Source organism: Ovis aries, chromosome 14 (genome assembly GCF_016772045.2).
Source record: "Ovis aries strain OAR_USU_Benz2616 breed Rambouillet chromosome 14, ARS-UI_Ramb_v3.0, whole genome shotgun sequence".
Classification (NCBI taxonomy): Eukaryota; Metazoa; Chordata; class Mammalia; order Artiodactyla; family Bovidae; genus Ovis; species Ovis aries.
The window spans coordinates 50939613-50956877 of NC_056067.1; the positions used below are offsets into that span (position 1 = coordinate 50939613).

General features: G+C 52.4%; 2 protein-coding genes across 5 annotated transcripts; both read right to left on the reverse strand.

Annotated features, from left to right (window-relative positions):
- Positions 1-391: 391 nt before the first annotated feature.
- RPS19 (ribosomal protein S19) lies at positions 392-7892 on the reverse strand. Of its 3 annotated transcripts, none has more exons than XM_004015294.4 (6): positions 7858-7892; positions 7312-7382; positions 6962-7062; positions 1881-2064; positions 1308-1362; positions 392-457 (listed from the first exon to the last, which is right to left on the reverse strand). In XM_004015294.4, exons 2-6 carry the CDS (start codon positions 7380-7382, stop codon positions 431-433), a joined length of 438 nt encoding a protein of 145 aa, XP_004015343.1. In that variant the 5' UTR covers positions 7858-7892; the 3' UTR covers positions 392-430. The 3 variants fall into 3 exon arrangements, with proteins under 3 accessions (XP_004015343.1, XP_027834202.1, XP_060254626.1); XM_027978401.2 differs by having other exon boundaries at positions 7670-7892; XM_060398643.1 differs by lacking the exon at positions 7858-7892 and adding an exon at positions 7551-7719.
- A 5141-nt stretch (positions 7893-13033) lies between these two features.
- Positions 13034-17265, reverse strand: DMRTC2 (DMRT like family C2). 2 transcript variants are annotated; one of them, XM_042230972.2, is made up of 8 exons: positions 17008-17265; positions 16765-16919; positions 16408-16484; positions 15928-16111; positions 15646-15772; positions 14823-14883; positions 14503-14674; positions 13034-13582 (listed from the first exon to the last, which is right to left on the reverse strand). In XM_042230972.2, the coding sequence occupies exons 1-8, from the start codon at positions 17229-17231 to the stop codon at positions 13470-13472; spliced, it is 1113 nt and encodes a 370-aa protein (XP_042086906.1). In that variant the 5' UTR covers positions 17232-17265; the 3' UTR covers positions 13034-13469. The 2 variants fall into 2 exon arrangements, with proteins under 2 accessions (XP_042086906.1, XP_027834192.1); XM_027978391.3 differs by having other exon boundaries at positions 13041-13582; positions 15928-16108.

Consider the following 17265-nt stretch of genomic DNA (forward strand, 5'->3'; position numbering starts at 1 on the left):
ATCAGGGAAAGGAAGTGCACGCGAGGCAGAGGTCAAAACCTCGGGCGGAAGGCACCAAAGGGTGGCCAGGGCTGTCCGCCCCGCCCACTTCCTTCCAGGGAAGCAGCGCTTGAGCCCCAGGGGCCCTCCTCTTTGCTCCAGCAGGGCCACGGCTTGAACTTTCAGTTTCTTTTTTCTGAGACTCGCTCTGCGGAGATGCAAAGGCCCTGGGTCGTGCACCAGCACCTTGCCCACTTGGGGTAGAACCTGTCTGAATCTGGAAGCCAGGCCTCAGGTTTCGGGGGCTGCTGAGTACCACAGCCATCCAGGAAGCCCCTGGCGCCTTTCACAAGGGAAGGGAAGCACTCCGTCCTCCTGCCCTACTCCCCAAAACAGGAGACCCAGACTGGGGTTACGAACGAGGCAATTTATTAACCCAGCATCATTTGTTCTAATGCTTCTTGTTGGCAGCTGCCACCTGTGGGAAAGATAGACAAATAGTTACGATCAGCTGTGGCGCCGTTTTCGGGCGCTTCACTAACCAGGGGGCACCAGGCCTCCTGATTTGTGGTTTCCTATGTATTTATCTCACCAGAGGCTCACAGCCTCGCGCACTTCCCCCTTTTACAGAAGCAGAAACTGGGACTCACAAGAGCACTGCAGTATGATTCTGACCTCTGTCCATCAATCCAGTCCACACAGCTGCTGGTGCCGGGCCCTGCATTGCCCCTGCCAGGCCACCTCCCGCTCCCAGAGGGCTGAATATGCCACTCTTGTCTGACACTGAGAAACTAAGGGACTCCAGTCCAAGGCTCCCAGGGGGCCCTTACTAAGTCAATGACACAAAGAAGAAAACCAACAACAGGTTCATGCCAGGCCCCGGGGCTCCTGCTGCTGTAGCTCAAGAATCCTCGCCACCACCTTGTGAAGTGGCTGAGAGCATTACCCCAGACAGGGAGACTGGCCCAGGGTGTCTAGCCAGTTGGCCTCCACATGGAGGCCGGATTCTGTGGCACCCTGCCTGATGCTCCTTATCAGGAGTAAGGAAGAAACCCTGCAGTCACAACTAGAAGGCTGACCTGGGGAGGCGGAGTGGCCTGTGAGGGAACATGCCCTGCAGAAGAGGACCAGCTGGCTGCACTCAGGCCCGGGCCTCCCTTCACCCAGGGCCCCGCATTCCAACCTGTCTCCCAGCCCCCGTGACGGGAAGTCTGTTAGAAACGTTCTTTCTCCTGCACCCCCGCTCCCCTGGCTGTACCCTCCAGAGGAGGAAACTGTCAAAACCCAGGCTTGAGGCCCCTGGGGGGGTGACTGAAGCCCCCACTCACCTGTCCAGCAATTCTGTCCAGATCTCTCTGACCCTGAGGCGTCAGTTTGCGGCCCCTGTGGGGGAGAAGGGTCACGCAGGCCCAGGTGAGCATGGACTCGCACCAGCATCCCAGGTCCCGGCCAGGCCTCTCCTGGACACGAGCCAGGCTTCCCAAGGAGGCACCTGGCCGCAGGACCTCACGATACCGGCCAAGTCCCACTCAGGTCCCCAGTCGGCTGCATTCTAACAAGCTGGAGGCTGCAGTGGGAACCCCCCCTCGTCCTGAGCTGATAGGGTGTCGTTTCTGCAAGCAATAGATCAAAAGCCCCGAAAAATCAATTGGGAAAAGTTAACGAGCAGGCTAATGAAAGCGGACAGTCGCTAAATTACCTTCCTGGAGCCTGGAGTAGTCAGCCAGAGAGGTCGGGGCGAGGCCCCTCGGCTGCTCGCTCTTCTGAACCCCCTGCCTGCCCGAGGGCCAGGACACACCTGACACCTCACTGATGGGCAGAGGGGGGTGGTCCTCCATAGAGGCACCACTGGGGATCTGCCCAAGCACCCTCACGCGCTCAGCTTCCCCTCGCTGGCTTACCCATCTTGGTCCTTTTCCACCATCTTCAGCCCCTCCAGGGCTTGGAGGACCCGCCGGGCCACGCTCTTGGAGCCTCTGCTGAAGTGGCTGGGCATGACGCCGTTCCTTTGACGACCCCCGTAGATTTTGGTCATGGAGCCAACCCCAGCGCCACCCCGGAGGTACAGGTGCCGTGCTGTGGAAGCTGGGTGGGAGGAAAGGGAGGCTTGAGAACCCTTACACAGAAGGCACAGAAGCCCACAGGAAAGGGCCTTGCTCAGGGTCACACACTGAATTCCACAGGGAGCAGAGTCTCCCTGTCTTATAGTTGGGGAAATGAGAACAGGAGAACGCACACGAGGCTCCACTGCCCCTGGCTCAGGAGCCTGGGGGGCCGGCAGTGGAGGGGCTGCCGCAGCCACGCAACCGGGCATTTCCTGCTGCCCTTGGAACTGTCTTGGCCGCTACTGCCCCAGCCGAGTGGTGAGGTGGACCTGAGGTTTCACGAATGGAGCCCAGAAAATGTCTGAGCCATGGCTGTCCACAAACAGCTCTTTGGGAGCTCCGTAGGGCTGGAGAGTTGCAGAAAGGACCTTATGATTGCCCCATTGCCGTCCCAGGGCTGCCCTGAAGAGCTCGGGTTCCCAGTGGCAGCGGTGCTGACATCCTAACGCCGTGGACAATCCCAACCTAGAAAGTATGTCAACCTGCTCTGTGGGCTGAGGTTTCTGGTCCCTAGACTGGCTCGGGCAAGTCCCCTGGCCAGTCTCCTTGGAAATTTCTCCTGTTCAACTGGAACACTGGCCTGCCAGGCCCTGTGCCACCTGCTTTTACGCTCTCTCCTGTGAGTAGTAAGATGGCCTCAGGAGCCAGCCTGATAGTGTGGCCGCTCTGGAGAGACAGACAGCCCGATAGATGGTTTTGGTTTTCTACTTCAGGGAGCGACTGAGGTTTGAAAGAGCTGGGGCCCAGATGCTGGCCCCACCTGGCTGAAAGCTCAAGGGTAGGGACTCTTCAGTTCCCCACACATTAAGATTCTCCCTGGTCCTGAAGATGAGTCAGAAGTTATTCTCTCAATAATGACTTGCTGCCAAGAGTCACAGGGCACTGGGCCATGTCCACGACCCTCCTGTCAAGAGCCAGGGTTGGGGGTGGGTTCCTCCTCACCTCCAGCTGCCCCTCCCAGGGCAGTTCCTGCACACAGCCCACTGTCGGCCTGCCTCCAGATACGGACACAGGCTACAGGGGCCTATCACGGAGCACTAACTCCCGCCGCTCCCCCAGGACCACTGAGCAGCCTCTCCCTGGCGTCACTGCCTCTGGCCCTGCTTCCTTTACATCACTCTCCTTGGTTCTGTCCCCATGATTTGCACTGTGACCACCTGCCTGTAGGTGCCAGTGAAGTCGCTCAGTCGTGTCCGACTCTTTGCGACCCCGTGGACTGCAGCCTACCAGGCTCCTCCGTCCTTGGGATTCTCCAGGCAAGAGTACCGGAGTGGGTTGCCATTTCCTTCTCCAGGGGATCTTCCCAACCCAGGGACTGAACCCAGGTCTCCCGCATTGCAGGCAGATTCTCTACTGTCTGAGCCACCAGGGAAGCCACGCCATCCTCTATACCAGGGCTCTGGCCCTCTTCCAGGCCATCAAGCAGCCTACCCACTGCCAGGATCAAAAGACTCCCCTCTTATAAAACACCCCCTTCCCTCAACAACCTTTCTGCCAGGGGAGTAACCTCATGGAGAAATGGCCTTCAAGACCAGTGCAAATGCCCAGTGGCCACCTCCCCTCCCCAACCTGTCTGGCCATGTCCTGGTTCCATGTGGAGATCCGCTCTCCACTTGGGCTGTGGAAGGAATGAGAGCCCCACAGAAGGGTTAAGATGGACACCCCTGATTTCACCAACACCCGAAGAGGCTGCACACTAGACGTGAATTTTGCTGAACCAGGAGAGCCCCAATCTCACCACGGAAAGGGGTGAGCCGCCTGGTAGCTGGGGTTTGAACCCCAACATGGCTCCACGTCAGCCGTGACAGAGCCCACCCATGTCTAGTGGTCAGTGGCACAGTACTCATGGGGACAACTTACTCCAGTTCCAGCAGCAAAAGGCAGAGAACAAACTCCAACAAAGCCCAACTTAACACCACTACAACTACCAGGTGCGGGGGGCATCCCTGGTGGTCCAGCGGTTAGGATGCTGCTTCCTCACTGCCAAGGGCCTGTGTTCGACCCCTGGTTGAGAAACTAAGTCCCATAAGCCAAGTGGCAAGGCAATGGCCCCCTCCCCCCGACCATCTGGTGTGGCAGGTACCAGGGGCCCCCCATCACAGCAGTTCATGCAGATTCTTTTCCTGACCCTGTTACAAGGGACAGCAAGTCTTAACTTCACAAATTGGAATTAACAGTCAAAATATTCAGTTCTACAGAAACACTGACCCCTTTTACCTCCTCTCTGCAGCCCTTTAGACCTAGGCCGAGGCCCCAGCCCCTCCTCCTGAAGTAGAGCTGTAAGGGCGCAAACCCAGGCCACCCCAGCGGTGTTTATGATGGCCTCAGTGAACGAGGGGCTGCCGCAAATGGCTTCCCTTCAGCCCCTCCAAGGCGTCCTTCTGCTCCCTCAAGGGAGACGTGGATGACGAGTCACTCCTACCTCAAACTGTAGAGGAAGGGCCACGCAGCACCCCACACCCCGCTAGGTGTCCTGTTGGTCCCCAAAGTGGATGAGGGGGCAGGTCACACTCCACTTGGCAAATGGCAGACCAAACAAGTCTTCACAGCCTAGCAAACCAACAGCCCGTGTTAAGTTCCCGCTCATGGCTCCATCCTGACCCACTGAATCGTAAGACGGGAAAAGGAAACCACTCAGACTGGGACTGGCCTCCACCTTCCAATGAAATGCATTCAGTGGGAATTCTCTGGCAGTCCAGGGGTTAGACTCTGTGCTTTCACCGCCCAGAGCCTGGGTTCAATCCACAGTCAGTGAACAAAGATTTTGCAAGCTGTATGGCATGGGGGGGGTGGTGGTGGTGGTGGTGGCCGGGAGAAGGGATTCAGGTGCCCCATCCAGCAGTGGCTCACTCACTGCCAGACACACACCGTATTCTTACCTCCATCTCAAGCAGGCCCATCTGAGCACTCAAGCCTACCCAGGCCACAATGCAGCGCCCCATTCAAAGCCCTTAGTGTCTCCCCTGACCCCGCTCCTCCCCTCAGAGGTCCCTGCTCTCCTGAAACGGTTCATCTCCACACCTCATCCCTCACACACTCCCCCCACCACCACTGCCTGGAGGCGATTCATCCCTACAGATAACCGCACCTCTTCCAGAGCACCCTGTCACCCACCCTGCCCCTGTGATCTACACCTGAGATCAACCTGCCACACCCTCCCAGGGCCTTCATCTGTCAGTACCTCAGTCTCCTCCTGGGCAGACAAGTTATCTTGCATGATTCTCCTCCTCCAGAGTATGAACTAAACAAACTCAGTGGGAGCACTCCAGATTTCAATAGAGGTTGGCAAACTTTTCCTGTTAAGGGTCCTGTTAAGGAGTCTGTCATAGCTCCAACCCCGGCCTCTGCTGTGACTGTAAACGAATAACCGTGTCTGCGCCCCAACAAACCTTGGTCTAGAACCGCTATCTGTGCCACTAGGGCAGCTGGGAAAGTCCAGTCAAAAGGGGGTTCTGGAAATCCAGAGGGAGACCAGCAGGGCAGGACGCACACCCAGCGTGAGGTGTTAGGGAAGGTGCACCGGACAGAAAGGGGCCACAGCAACTGCGGAGCTGACCAGCAGGCTCAACCAGGTGTGCATTACCCACGCCCTTCCCCCAACTCCCACCTCCCGCACCTAGAAACGCAAAGTACAGAATGCAGCCAAGGGAAGACAGCTGCCCACCACCAACTCCCCAAGCGATGACAAGGCCCAGTGGGTTGTGGTCTCAGGAGCAGGCACACCTCATGTCTTAACCAATCTGACTCAACAGCGAATCGGCCATCACCAGCCCTATATGGGAGATTTCTGTAAAGTACAGATTACATAACACACGCACACTCACCCACGAAATGAGAAAAACTTCTAGTCTTTCTCCAAATTTTGGACATCACAAAAGAGCAGTCAGGACCACACAAACCTTGCTTCCCAAGCCGGGTGGATGGGGTGGCAGTGGTGGTCTTGTCCACCCTGTCCCACTCCCCATCATTCTTTCTAAAAACACTGAAGTGAGTAGGTGGATAAGCTACCCACCCCACTCACCTCACAGTCATCAGGGCTCAGACTACAAAACACTTCATGTTCTGAGGTACTGGGCAACCTGACCAAGACCAACTCTTCTCAAAGTCATGCTGGAGTTTTGTCAACTTCTAAACGCTGCTTCCCACCTACTTTCCACATGGAGACAAGCTGTGGTCAGGACAGAACCCACTGCAGAGAGGAGGAAGGCTTGAGAGTGGAGAGGCTGGGAGCCCGCAGTGAAGGCCTGTGCAGAGGCTGCTGCCTTGGCACAATCCAGGGCTGAACCCCACGCCCCACTCCCAAGGTAAGCTTCATGGGGGTGACTGCTTGGAGAAACTTCAATCATTGAAAAGATAGATAAGACAGTACTAACGCTGTGCAGTCAGGAACTATACTTAAGTCAGTCCTTACTGAAGGATTAATAAAAAGGTAAGAGAAGCAGCTGGTACAGGGTGACCATAACGTTTTCTTCTCAGTACTTGTCAAGATTTAGAATAACTGGGTCACATTTCCAACGCCTTTGTTATGAACATCTTGTTAAAGAGGAGATAGGTGCTAGTGTGATGACCTGAATGAAAACAGGAAAAAAACCATTGAAAGCCCAACGACCCTCTAGAAAACGAACTTCCTCTAGGCAAAAGATGAACACTTTACTCATTGTCCCTGGGATTCCCTCCAGGCTCCAAGGAAAGCAAGGGTCCTAACGTAAAATCGCTTACAAATGAACAAATATCACAACACAAAATTACCTTACATCACACAAAGCACACAATTGACAGAGTCAAGTATTTCTCTTGGAATTTCTGGGGAACAAGTAAGAACTCACAAAGGGGACACCCAGCCCTCCACTCCCCATCCAAACGCCCCAGTTCCTCACCAGCTCGTGTGTAGAACCAGTTCTCATCGTAGGGAGCAAGTTCCTTATGCTTGGCCAGCTTGACGGTGTCCACCCATTCAGGGACTTTCAGCTTCCCGGACCTGGGACCAGGACAGCCAGAAAGGCACAATTCAGGAGCCTCCACGAACTCTATCCCAATTCCCTTCTGTCAGCACAAGTGTACATCACTAGGAGCCCAATGTGCCCGAGAAGAGGAAAAACACTCAAACTCAAACACAACCCAGGCCTCATGCAGAAAGAGTGGACTCCACACTAACCTCCAACAAGCCTCTCCAGCCAGGAAAAGAAAGCCCGCGGGCCCAGAGCCCCCACCCAGTCCCCACACTCACTTTTTGAGGAAGGCTGCCAGAGCTCTGACGAACTCCTGCTGGTTCACGTCTTTTACAGTAACTCCAGGCATCTGCGGGCAAAGTCGAGCATGAGAACACAGAATGGATAGAGAAGACTGCCAACGGTCGGGGCCCAGCCCTACGGCGACGTAGCCGCCGCACTCGCTTTCCTTTCCGAAGGCCTTACTGCAATTCCCCGCTTTAGAGGCCCCGGCGCCTGCGGGTCTTACAGAGCTTACCGACGACCACAGTCTCTCTGGGGCGCAGTAACACTGCCTGACCCCGTTTGTCAAGACGCTGTACGTCGCCAACCCCCGATTCTGCCCCCTACCCCGCCCTCGCTTTCCCGGGTGTCCACCTGGCCCAGCCGCGGTTCCCGGACCGCGCGGGTCAGACATGTCCGGGCCTGTCGCTCGCACGTGGCCGCGGCTCTAGGGGGCGGGGCGGCCCCACGCCGGTGCCCCGGAGCCCCCAGGCACGTGCCTCGGGCTCGGAAACCGAGCCCCGACTCCCCGCGCCCGGGTCCGTCCGGAGCACTCTTCTTACCGTGCGGCCTCCGCGCTGCCAGCAAGGGGAAAGGGAGCAACGGGGTTTCCCGGGCGCACAAGTCGGGCGTCGGTTATCGCGAGAGTTCCAAGAGCTCGCGAGAAGGGGTTTACAAAAAAGGTGGCTCCACCTCTCTTAGGGCAAAGGCGGCTTCACCTCCGCGGACGTGGGCGGGTTGGGTGGGAGGGCGGAGGCTTTTCTCCTCTTTCTTCTTTCTCCGAGATAGAGTGAGGAGCTCTAATCTCGAGCAGGAGGGATCTAGCTTCGTTTGCCTCAATCGTGGATGGAACGAATAGCGGCAGAGGCTGTATCTCCTGGCGGAAGTTACGGGGAAGCTGGCTAGGCAGGAAATAGACCGGCGCCTCCAGAGGGACGACCCCTTTTTCTCAGTGGAAGTGGCTTTTCTGGCCGAAGGTGGGGCTAGTAAGGGCGGAACTGTGACCGGGAGCCCAGAGGAAGGACACGGAAGAATTGCGGCCAGCCTGCCCTTTCTCGACCAGCAGTACTAGCGAGAGCAGGAGACGGAAGCCCCACCCTTTTTAGGGCGGAAATTGCTTCACCATGGCCCTGGAGGCGGGGAGCAGAAAAGGGCAGGAACAGAGAAGCAGAGGCGGGACCTTCGAAGTTCAGCTCTGCTTCCTAAGGCCCGAGTCTCTTCGGACATGTGTATGTGCTTAGTCACTCAGTCCTGTCAGACTGTTTGTGACCCCATGGACTGTATCCCACCAGGCTCCTCTGCCCATGGGGATTCTCCAGCCGAGAATAGGGGAGTGGGTTGCCATGCCCTCCTCCAGGGGATCTTCCCAACCCAGGGATCAAACCCCAGGCCTCCCGCATTGCAGGCAGATTCTTTACCTGGGAAGCCCCCCTTCAGACAAAGTGCACACATACTAATTCTGTCGGCAAATGTTTTTTGCGTGCCTACTCTGCAAAGAGTAGGTTTCCCTGGTGGTTCAGATGGTAAAGCGTCTGTCTACAATGCGGGAGACCCGGGTTCGAGCCCTGGGTTGGGAAGATCCTCTGGAAAAGGGAATGGCAATCCACTCCAGGACTGTTGCCTGGAAAATCCCACGGACAGAGGAGCCTGGTAGGCTACAGGTCATGGGGTCCCAAAGAGTCGGACACGACTGAGCGTCTTCACTTTCACTCTGCAAAGAACAGGTAAACATGTATAGTGTGTTACATGCATTATCTAGATTAATTCGGCTAAAGTCCAAGAACACAGAGGACACACCTGTGGTTTGATGAAGTTGCTGACTTGCTGCGAGGAGAAAATATTGAAATATGAATCGTAATGTAAACTACGATGTGTCAGCGTAGACTCAGCAATTCTAACAAATGTACTATTCTGATGTGTGATGCTGATAGGAGGGAAGGCTTTGGGGAGAGAGGGGAATATGGAAGCTCTTACTTTTCTGCTCAATTTTGCTATGAACCTAAAAACTGCTTGAAAGAAAAAAACTCAAAAAATGGTTTGAGGGTGGGAAGTTGTTCATGTCGTGGTGAGGGGAGAAGCCATGTTACAGTACATTAACTTTGTAGGGAAAAAAAAAATTCCTAAGGAATCAAGACAACGTGTTTAGTCATTTATGCTGAGTGGCCAGAGAGGAGTTGAATGCAAGCTCTGTTAGAGTGGAAGACGTGGTTGGACAGGCCCAGCTTAAGGGGATTAGGCTTGTAAAGTAGGGGCCAAGGGCCCCTGAGGAATGTAAGAAAGTCTATCTAAGGGGCTTATTAGAGATATTAAGTCAGATGAAAAGGATGAGGGTCTATGTAGGGCACGGGTTATAGAACTGTCTATGTGAATATACGTTGGCGGCTGCAGAGCCAGCCACTCAATGTGACAGGGATGCAGGATGAGGTCTCGTGGATCAGGCAATGAGGATTTGAGTAGAGAAACTGGATAGGGGTGGGTGGTATGATGGTGCTACACTGGTCAAGGAGCATAGTCTGGAGTGGACCAGGTTCACACAGGGCTGAGTGAAAGAGAGTGTGGAATCCCAAAGGGCAGAATGTAAAAGGAGCTCCTGAAGTGAAACATGGGTGTCTGTTTGGAGAGGAGCAGGATGATGCTTCAAATCTGGAAACTCATTGGTGATTTCTGCAGAACATGAATGAGGATGGTACATGAAGGAAGCTTAGAAGAGAATGATTTACTCAGTACCCTGTTGGACCTGGGCAACACCTTTCCTCACCTGGTAATGGGTGCTGGGAAAGGGAGTAACATACGAAACAGTGCTCACAGTCTATTAGCTTTAATCTCCAAAGGCTGTCAGAGGCCAAGAGCCCATTGGCTCCCCACAACTGCAGGTGAAGGATGCTTCAGCCATGTAGGAGCATGAACAATCTGTAAACCTGCCTTTTCCCCCACACCTGTGCTCTGCAGAGCCTCCACCTCTCTCCCTGGGGAAGTGGTTGGGGAAGCAATGGGGGTGCCCTGACAATTTGACAAACTAGATCTAGCCAGGAGTGTAAAAGGTCCTGCCAAGTCTGACAAGAAGGGGAGATGGGCTACAGAGAAATGGGTCCATGAGGAGTGGCCTGCCCCCAGCTCCTTTCTCCAGTCTTCATCACTTCCTTTTTTTCCCCTCCCTTTTCTCATGTCATCCTTTCACCTCAAATTATACTTTCTCTTTTACTGTTCCCAGCTGTGTGAGCCTGGTGAACTGGGGACCTTTGGTCAGTCCTGAACAGGAGGGTCTTAGCCACGTTCCATGTTGCAATGCTTCCCTCTCCCTTGATTATGGAGCTTGGCTATTTGTCACTGAGAGAGCATGGCACAAGGCTTAGGCAGGTCTGTTAAGGGGCAATCATACATCTGAGTTAAAACAAGGTCAGGGAAGGAAGGTGTGAACAGACTTAGATTATCCTTTGGTTATCCTGCACTGAGTCCTAGTCCTGAAATGTGTTGGAGATTTGTTGCTCTGTAATCTGTTAGAATTAGAAGCAGCTCATCTTCTCAAGACCCCAAACTGGAAAATAGCAAGTTGTAATTGGATGCCATCACCATCAATTATCTTGAATAAAAAGAAGTGTGTAGGTAACATTAGGAAACAGAATCAGTGCCCAGGCAGAATCCTCCTCCCAGGCATGAACTTTCTGTTTGGCCCTTCTAAGAGTGGGAATGGGTATGGGGGTCTCCAAATCTTCATATTTTTGGAATAGCTCAATAGGTCTCCATATACTTGTAACAGTTCAAGAAGAAAAACTTGCAGAGGACTAAGAAACAAATGTGAGTAAGATATTATTACTTACTGCTATCTTGAATGCAAAAGCAAAGACTTTTTGAAAAACCCTTGGGATGTCTGTCTGTCTCCTTTCACTCTATGTATTATAAAAATTATCTATTAATCGATTTATCCACCTGCAATGCAGGAGACCCAGGTTTGATTCCTGGGTTGGGAAGTTCCCATGGAGGAGGGCATAGCAACCCACTCTAGTATTCCTGCCTGGAGAATCCCCATGGACAGAGGAGCCTAGCGGCTTACATGGGTCACAAAGAGTTGGACACGACTGAGCAACTAAGCACAAGTGATTTGGGCCTGGCAAGGAAAAGGAAACTTTCTTCAGTATTTGCCTACAAATTTCTCCTAAAATACTTGGACAAGTCACTTTATCTCTTTAAGCTTGTTCCTTTATTTGTAAAATCAGAGTAATCATGCACAGCTTATAGAGTTGCTGTGAGGATATGTGGGAATTGCATACAGTGAGTACTCAATAAATAATTGTCACCTTTTATAGGTCCTTCAAATCTTAGATACATGAACCTCCCGAGTTCAGGAAAAACCTTTTATAAAGACTAGCTTGATTACTCCTGTTCTGATTGGTCTCAGTCTCCCCATTATAAAAATATTATGTTAGATCAGCACTGGGGCTTCCCTGGTGGCTCAGCGGTAAAGAATCCACCTGCAATGCAGGAGACGTGGGTTTGATCCCATGGTTGGGAAGATCCCCTGGAGAAAGAAATGGCAACCCACTTCAGTATTCTTGTTGGGGAAAATCCCACGGACAGAGGAGCGTGGCAGGCTAGAGTCCATGAGGTCACAGAGAGTCAGACACGACACATTGACTAAGCAACAACAGATGAGCATTAAATTGGCATTCCATTGACCAAAGCTAGCCTGAAGGTATGTTTTGTTTGACCTACATAGGATTTAAGCACAGCACAGGATTTAAAGAAAAACTGAGCCAGCATTTGAAAATTAAGAAATGTAAAACAGAAATCTAGTTTTCCAGCTTCTCTTGAAAAATCAGAAGATATGGCAGTACTGAGCCCACATTCCTGCCTGGCAACAATTCACTAGGGCCAAAAGGAAGCTGCCCCCTTAGGTGGGGCATGCATTCTCAGTTTGCCAGGGCTCCTCTGGCCTTCTTTACTCATTTATATGATCTGTTTGGCCCTGTAGGTATTTCAACCTGTGCCCCTCTGAACAGCTGGAAACTGTCTATGCTTGGCATAGAGCTGTCACTTAATTATTCAATCAGTGAATCACCTACTGTGTTTCCCTACCACTCTTTCTTACCTGGCCATACAAAGAAATCCAAGCTTGTAGTTACTTGTGGTAGTTACTGAGTAACTGACTTTCATTTTGAGGAGTGAAGTGAACAAGTCCTTTCTGTCACTCAGGATAGACTAGGTTCAGTTCAGTCGCTCAGCCGTGTCCGACTCTTTGCGACCCCATGAATCGCAGCACACCAGGCCTCCCTGTCCCTCACCAACTCCTGGAGTTCACGCAAACTCATGTCCATTGAGTCGGTGAAGCCATCCAACCATCTCATCCTCTGTTGTCCCCTTCTCCTCCTGCCCCCAATCCCTCCCAGCATCAGGGTCTTTTCCAATGAGTCAACTCTTCGCATGAGGTAGCCAAAGTATCGGCGTTTCAGCCTCAGCATCAGTCCTTCCAATGAACACCCAGGACTGATCTCCTTTAGGATGGACTGGTTGGATCTCCTTCCAGTCCGAGGGACTCTCAAGAGTCTTCTCCAACACCACAGTTCAAAAGCATCAATTCTTCTGCACTCAGCCTTCTTCACAGTCCAACTCCCACATCCATACATGACCACTGGAGAAACCATAGCCTTGACTAGACGGACCTTTGTTGGCAAAGTAATGTCTCTGCTTTTTAATATGCTATCTAGGTTAAGCTGTGGTAAAAAAACAACTCCCACATCTCAGTGGCTTAATACAATACTGGTTTATTTCTTGCTTACTCACACAAACCAAGACACAAAACGAAAATACTCTTCTGTTTTCACATGCATGGAGGCAGACATGAGTGCACAGGTATATACAGGATCACATGTCAAATGAATACCCTGGAACATGAACTCATGCGGAAGTCTATTTAGATACTGGTTAGCTTGAACTGCACAACTTTGTTGGGGATTTTAAAAGGTCCCAGGACCCAAAGAAGGTAAGAGAATATCCACCTTTGGCCAAGGAAATGGCCATGCTACAAAAGGAACCAAAAGCTAACAAAGCACCTGAGAGCTTTAAAAAAGCCTGAAGCATATTACATTAAATTCCATGCAGAAATCTGTGAGTAAAGTACCAAATACGCAATGCCTACAGGTTGCTGCCCTCTACCCCCGGGGCCTCCACCTCTGGGCTTCTAGCTTAGGAGGGAAATGGACCCCAGTCGCCCAATATGCAGAGCCACGGAAGGGGCTGGGCTGGGCCGGAGAGAGGGCCCAACAGGTTGGAATCCTCTTCCTCCAGCAGGAGCTACAGGAAGGAAGGAAGAGTGCAAGACCAGGTCACACCCATCTCCCCTCCCAGCAAACCCTCCCTTTTTACCTCATCTAATCCAGGCCCATCTTTGTTCACCTGGATTATAGCAAACACTTCCTCCTCACTGACTTTACCACTTCTAGTCTTGCCTCGTCCAACTTCTCCATCACAGCCACCATACTTATCTTTCTAAAGCTCAGAGTCTCTGAATACATCCCTGCCTAGCTCAGAAATATTCCCTTGTTCCCCATCATGTATGGTTGGTTGTTTACCTCCATGATCAGAAGCCCTTCCAGACTCACCTGCTTCTGTCTCAGCAGTTCCTTCAGGCTAGCTTCCTCACCTGCATTGCATGCCCAACCCATCATTTTGGACAGGAGAAATCTCAGCCTTCTCTTTCCCCATAGGTATTTCTCATGCCTCAAGATTCTTCTAGATCTCTCCAAGTTTATCACTAAACTTTGTGAAAGCATCCAGGTTTTCCAAATAGGATGCTTTAAAGGCAAGTTGCCAAATAGGAAACTCTTTAAAAGCAATTATCAAGGGTCCAGGCCAGACTCTTGATACCTCCTCAGTCCCTCTCCAGACTTTAGCAGGCACTGTGGGTCCAGAGAAGCCCTGGGCTGGAGTGAGGAGACCAGGCTTTGCCACTGACTTGCTATATGCTCTCAGGCCTCTTTCAGGGCCTCACTTTTCTTGACATCAGGGCACTGGACATTTGCTTTTGAGCACACAAAAAAATAAATTCACTGAATAACTCTCAACTTTAATCTAAGGGGCTAGGTTGAAAAGCGTGGGGCCTGGGATCTTCAACTTGCTGACCTCCTGATTTCCTTGGTTAGTCCCTGCTTGTTCCAGCACCTCCGTTTCTCAGTCATGCCTTTCCCATCCTTTTGTTTTAGAGAACAGGTTACCTGGTGGGCCACAAGGATGGAGCAGGGAGATCCAGGCAGGGTTGGCAGGGCCAGGAGTCAGGCGGGGAGCCTGAGATGAATCTTTCAGTCCCACAAGAGCCTCAGCTGCCTCCCGCTGCAGCTGCCGCTCTGATGAGGCAGAGGTCCAGGTCAGGCGAGAGGGTCCGGGGGCCTGCAAAGGAGAGACGCAGACTGGGAATCCCTACTTCTACCCACCCTCCAGAGGCTCCCTGTCCCTGGTTACTTCATTATTCCCTACTCTTCCCTTCCCCAAGCTGAACTTCCTCCCAGGGTCCTGGATCCCACTTCTTTTTCAGGACCTGTGGCTGTAGCAGAAGAGGGTCTGGGGTGCCACAGGGCTGGAGTATCAGAGTTGAGCATCTGGAAATAAGGAGAAAAGATGCCAGGAGGATTAAACTCATTGACAGACATGTATACATGAAAAGAGGAACAGGATTTTGCTGTGTTCTGATCTGCGATTCTGAGTGCCTGTGGTCATTAGGTTTTGTGGCTTTGGGCAAGTCCCTCTCTCTGTCTGCCCTGCTTTTTTTCCTGTAAAATGGAAACATCTTATAGCTTCTTACTCCCAGAGCTACTGTAAGGATTATGGGAAGTAATTGGTGTCAGTTTAAAAAACAATGGACAAAACACCTACAGGGATTTGAATGGTTGTTCCTGCCCTACCAGTGTCTGATTTTCTTCCCTCCTAGTTCCTTAATCCCCACGGAACTTGAGGAGCTTGGCCAACCTTTAGGAAACTCTGTCTAAATGGCCTCTGGCCTCTCTCCTAGGCCTCTGAAGTTTTTACCATCATGCCCCTGACCCCTCACGTCAGCAGGCAGTTCAACCCTATCTGTTTAAGCAGATTTAATAGCCACTATTTGTTTAAGGCCAGGGCTTGTGCTAAGTGTATTCCATATATTACTGCTAATTCTTATTATTACCAAGAGGTAGTACTGTCTCTGATTTACTAACAGGAAATAGGCTCAGAGAAGTAAAGATACTTGTACAAAGATTCAAAGCTAGACAGTTAGGAGAGCTCTGCCTCACACAATAGTCTGAGATTTTTTCTTCATCATCTACTTTGGTGTCCAGCACAGGGTTAGGCACATTATAAACACATGTATTTTTCTCCCTACTCACGTGCGGGGCAGGGTAGAAGGCCCTTGGGATTCTCCAGAAAGAGGAGCTGTCAGTATTGGGTGAGATCCTGTGCAGGCTGGGAGAGGCCCATGAGTGGGCAACCGGAGGGCAGTGCCAGGGTCAAAACCTAATAAGGAAAAGAGAATGCAGAGTATACAGTGTTCAGAGGTCATGGCTTCTGTCTTGCCTTTTCCTACCCTGTATCCTTTCACTCTTCTCTTTCTGACACAGTGGTACACAGTCATTCTAACATCTGTTGAACTAACGTTGAATTCATCTTACCAGGGAAAGGATGCAGTGGGACAGCAGGTTCTTGGCACAGCAAGCGGCACACCACTGGGGTTGGCATGGAAAGGCCTGGAGGCAGCCAGTGCCCAGGGGCCCAAGGGCCTGGAGGCATTGGAGTCCAGGGCAAGGGCAAGGCTTCTGGGGGACGACTGAGCAGCAGAGGGCCCCGAGAGTTCTCCTGTAAGGGCAGGGAGCACAGGTTGGAGTCAAGCTGAAGGCTGGAGAAGGAATGTTCTAGGATAGAATTGGCACCCCAAAACTTCACAGCTTCAAGGGCTGCAAAATCCCACCCCATCATTTTGCCCATGGAATAGAAGTGATTTGCCCAAGATTACGTAGCAAGTCAGGGCTGAACCTAGAACCCAGGTGTTGAGGGCACAAAGGAAGGGGTCTGCACAGGGGCTAGGACAGGAGTCACTCCCTCAGGGCCCAGGGGGACCATGTGCCAGTGGGGCTGGCACAGGCCTTCCTTACCTTTCCAGGAGGTGTCAGTGCCAGTGGAACTACATGATGGGGAGTCTGAGGCTGGGGTGCTATGTTCTCCTTTCCAGCTGTGAGGGACCAGGGAGAGCTTTGGGGAGCTCTTTCTCCTGAGTGCCTCCCACTCCAGCCCCAAATTGAATTCTTATCTCCCTCTGTCCCATTTCTAGCCCCTGATCTCATTACATTCCTTCTAACACTTAATCACATTTTACAGTTGGGGAGGGAGAGGCCCAGAGAACAGAAACTCCTTGCCCAAGATTATGCATCAATTAAGCGGCAAGACTGGGCTTCTTTTCCCGACTTAGGCTTTTCCTGCCTATTCATCTGGCCACAGCCAGTGACACTTACAGTGGACCCCTGGTCGAGTGACTCCCTTCTTGACACGGCTGGGAGCTTTGGGAGGAGCTGCCCCTCTCATGAGTCCCTGGGCTAGGTGCCTCTTTAACTGTGCCTCCTGCTGCCTACGCAAGGCCACCTGGGCAGCCATGACCCTTCGGCGCTCCCTAAAAAGGGGGAGTGGTGAGTCAAAAGTCAAGTCAGCCACCTTTTAGATGAGGCCCATCCTCTCCCTTCTCTGGATCTCATACTTACAGGATGAGGACACATTTGTGACACTCGCATGCCTGAAAGAGGCACAAGCGCTTGTGGCCCTTGAGGTGGGCAGTGACACCGTGGTTGCGGCAACGGGCACAGGTTGGAGAGCGACTGACAGCTCTCCTGGGGATAAGTTCCATGCCCTGGGGGGCTCTGGTTTCAACCCCTGTGGCAGAGTCTGAAGGGCAGTGGTGGACAGCAGGCATTTCATTGGGGTCCATGGATCTAGGGGCAGGAGTGGAGGGTCAGGGTGGC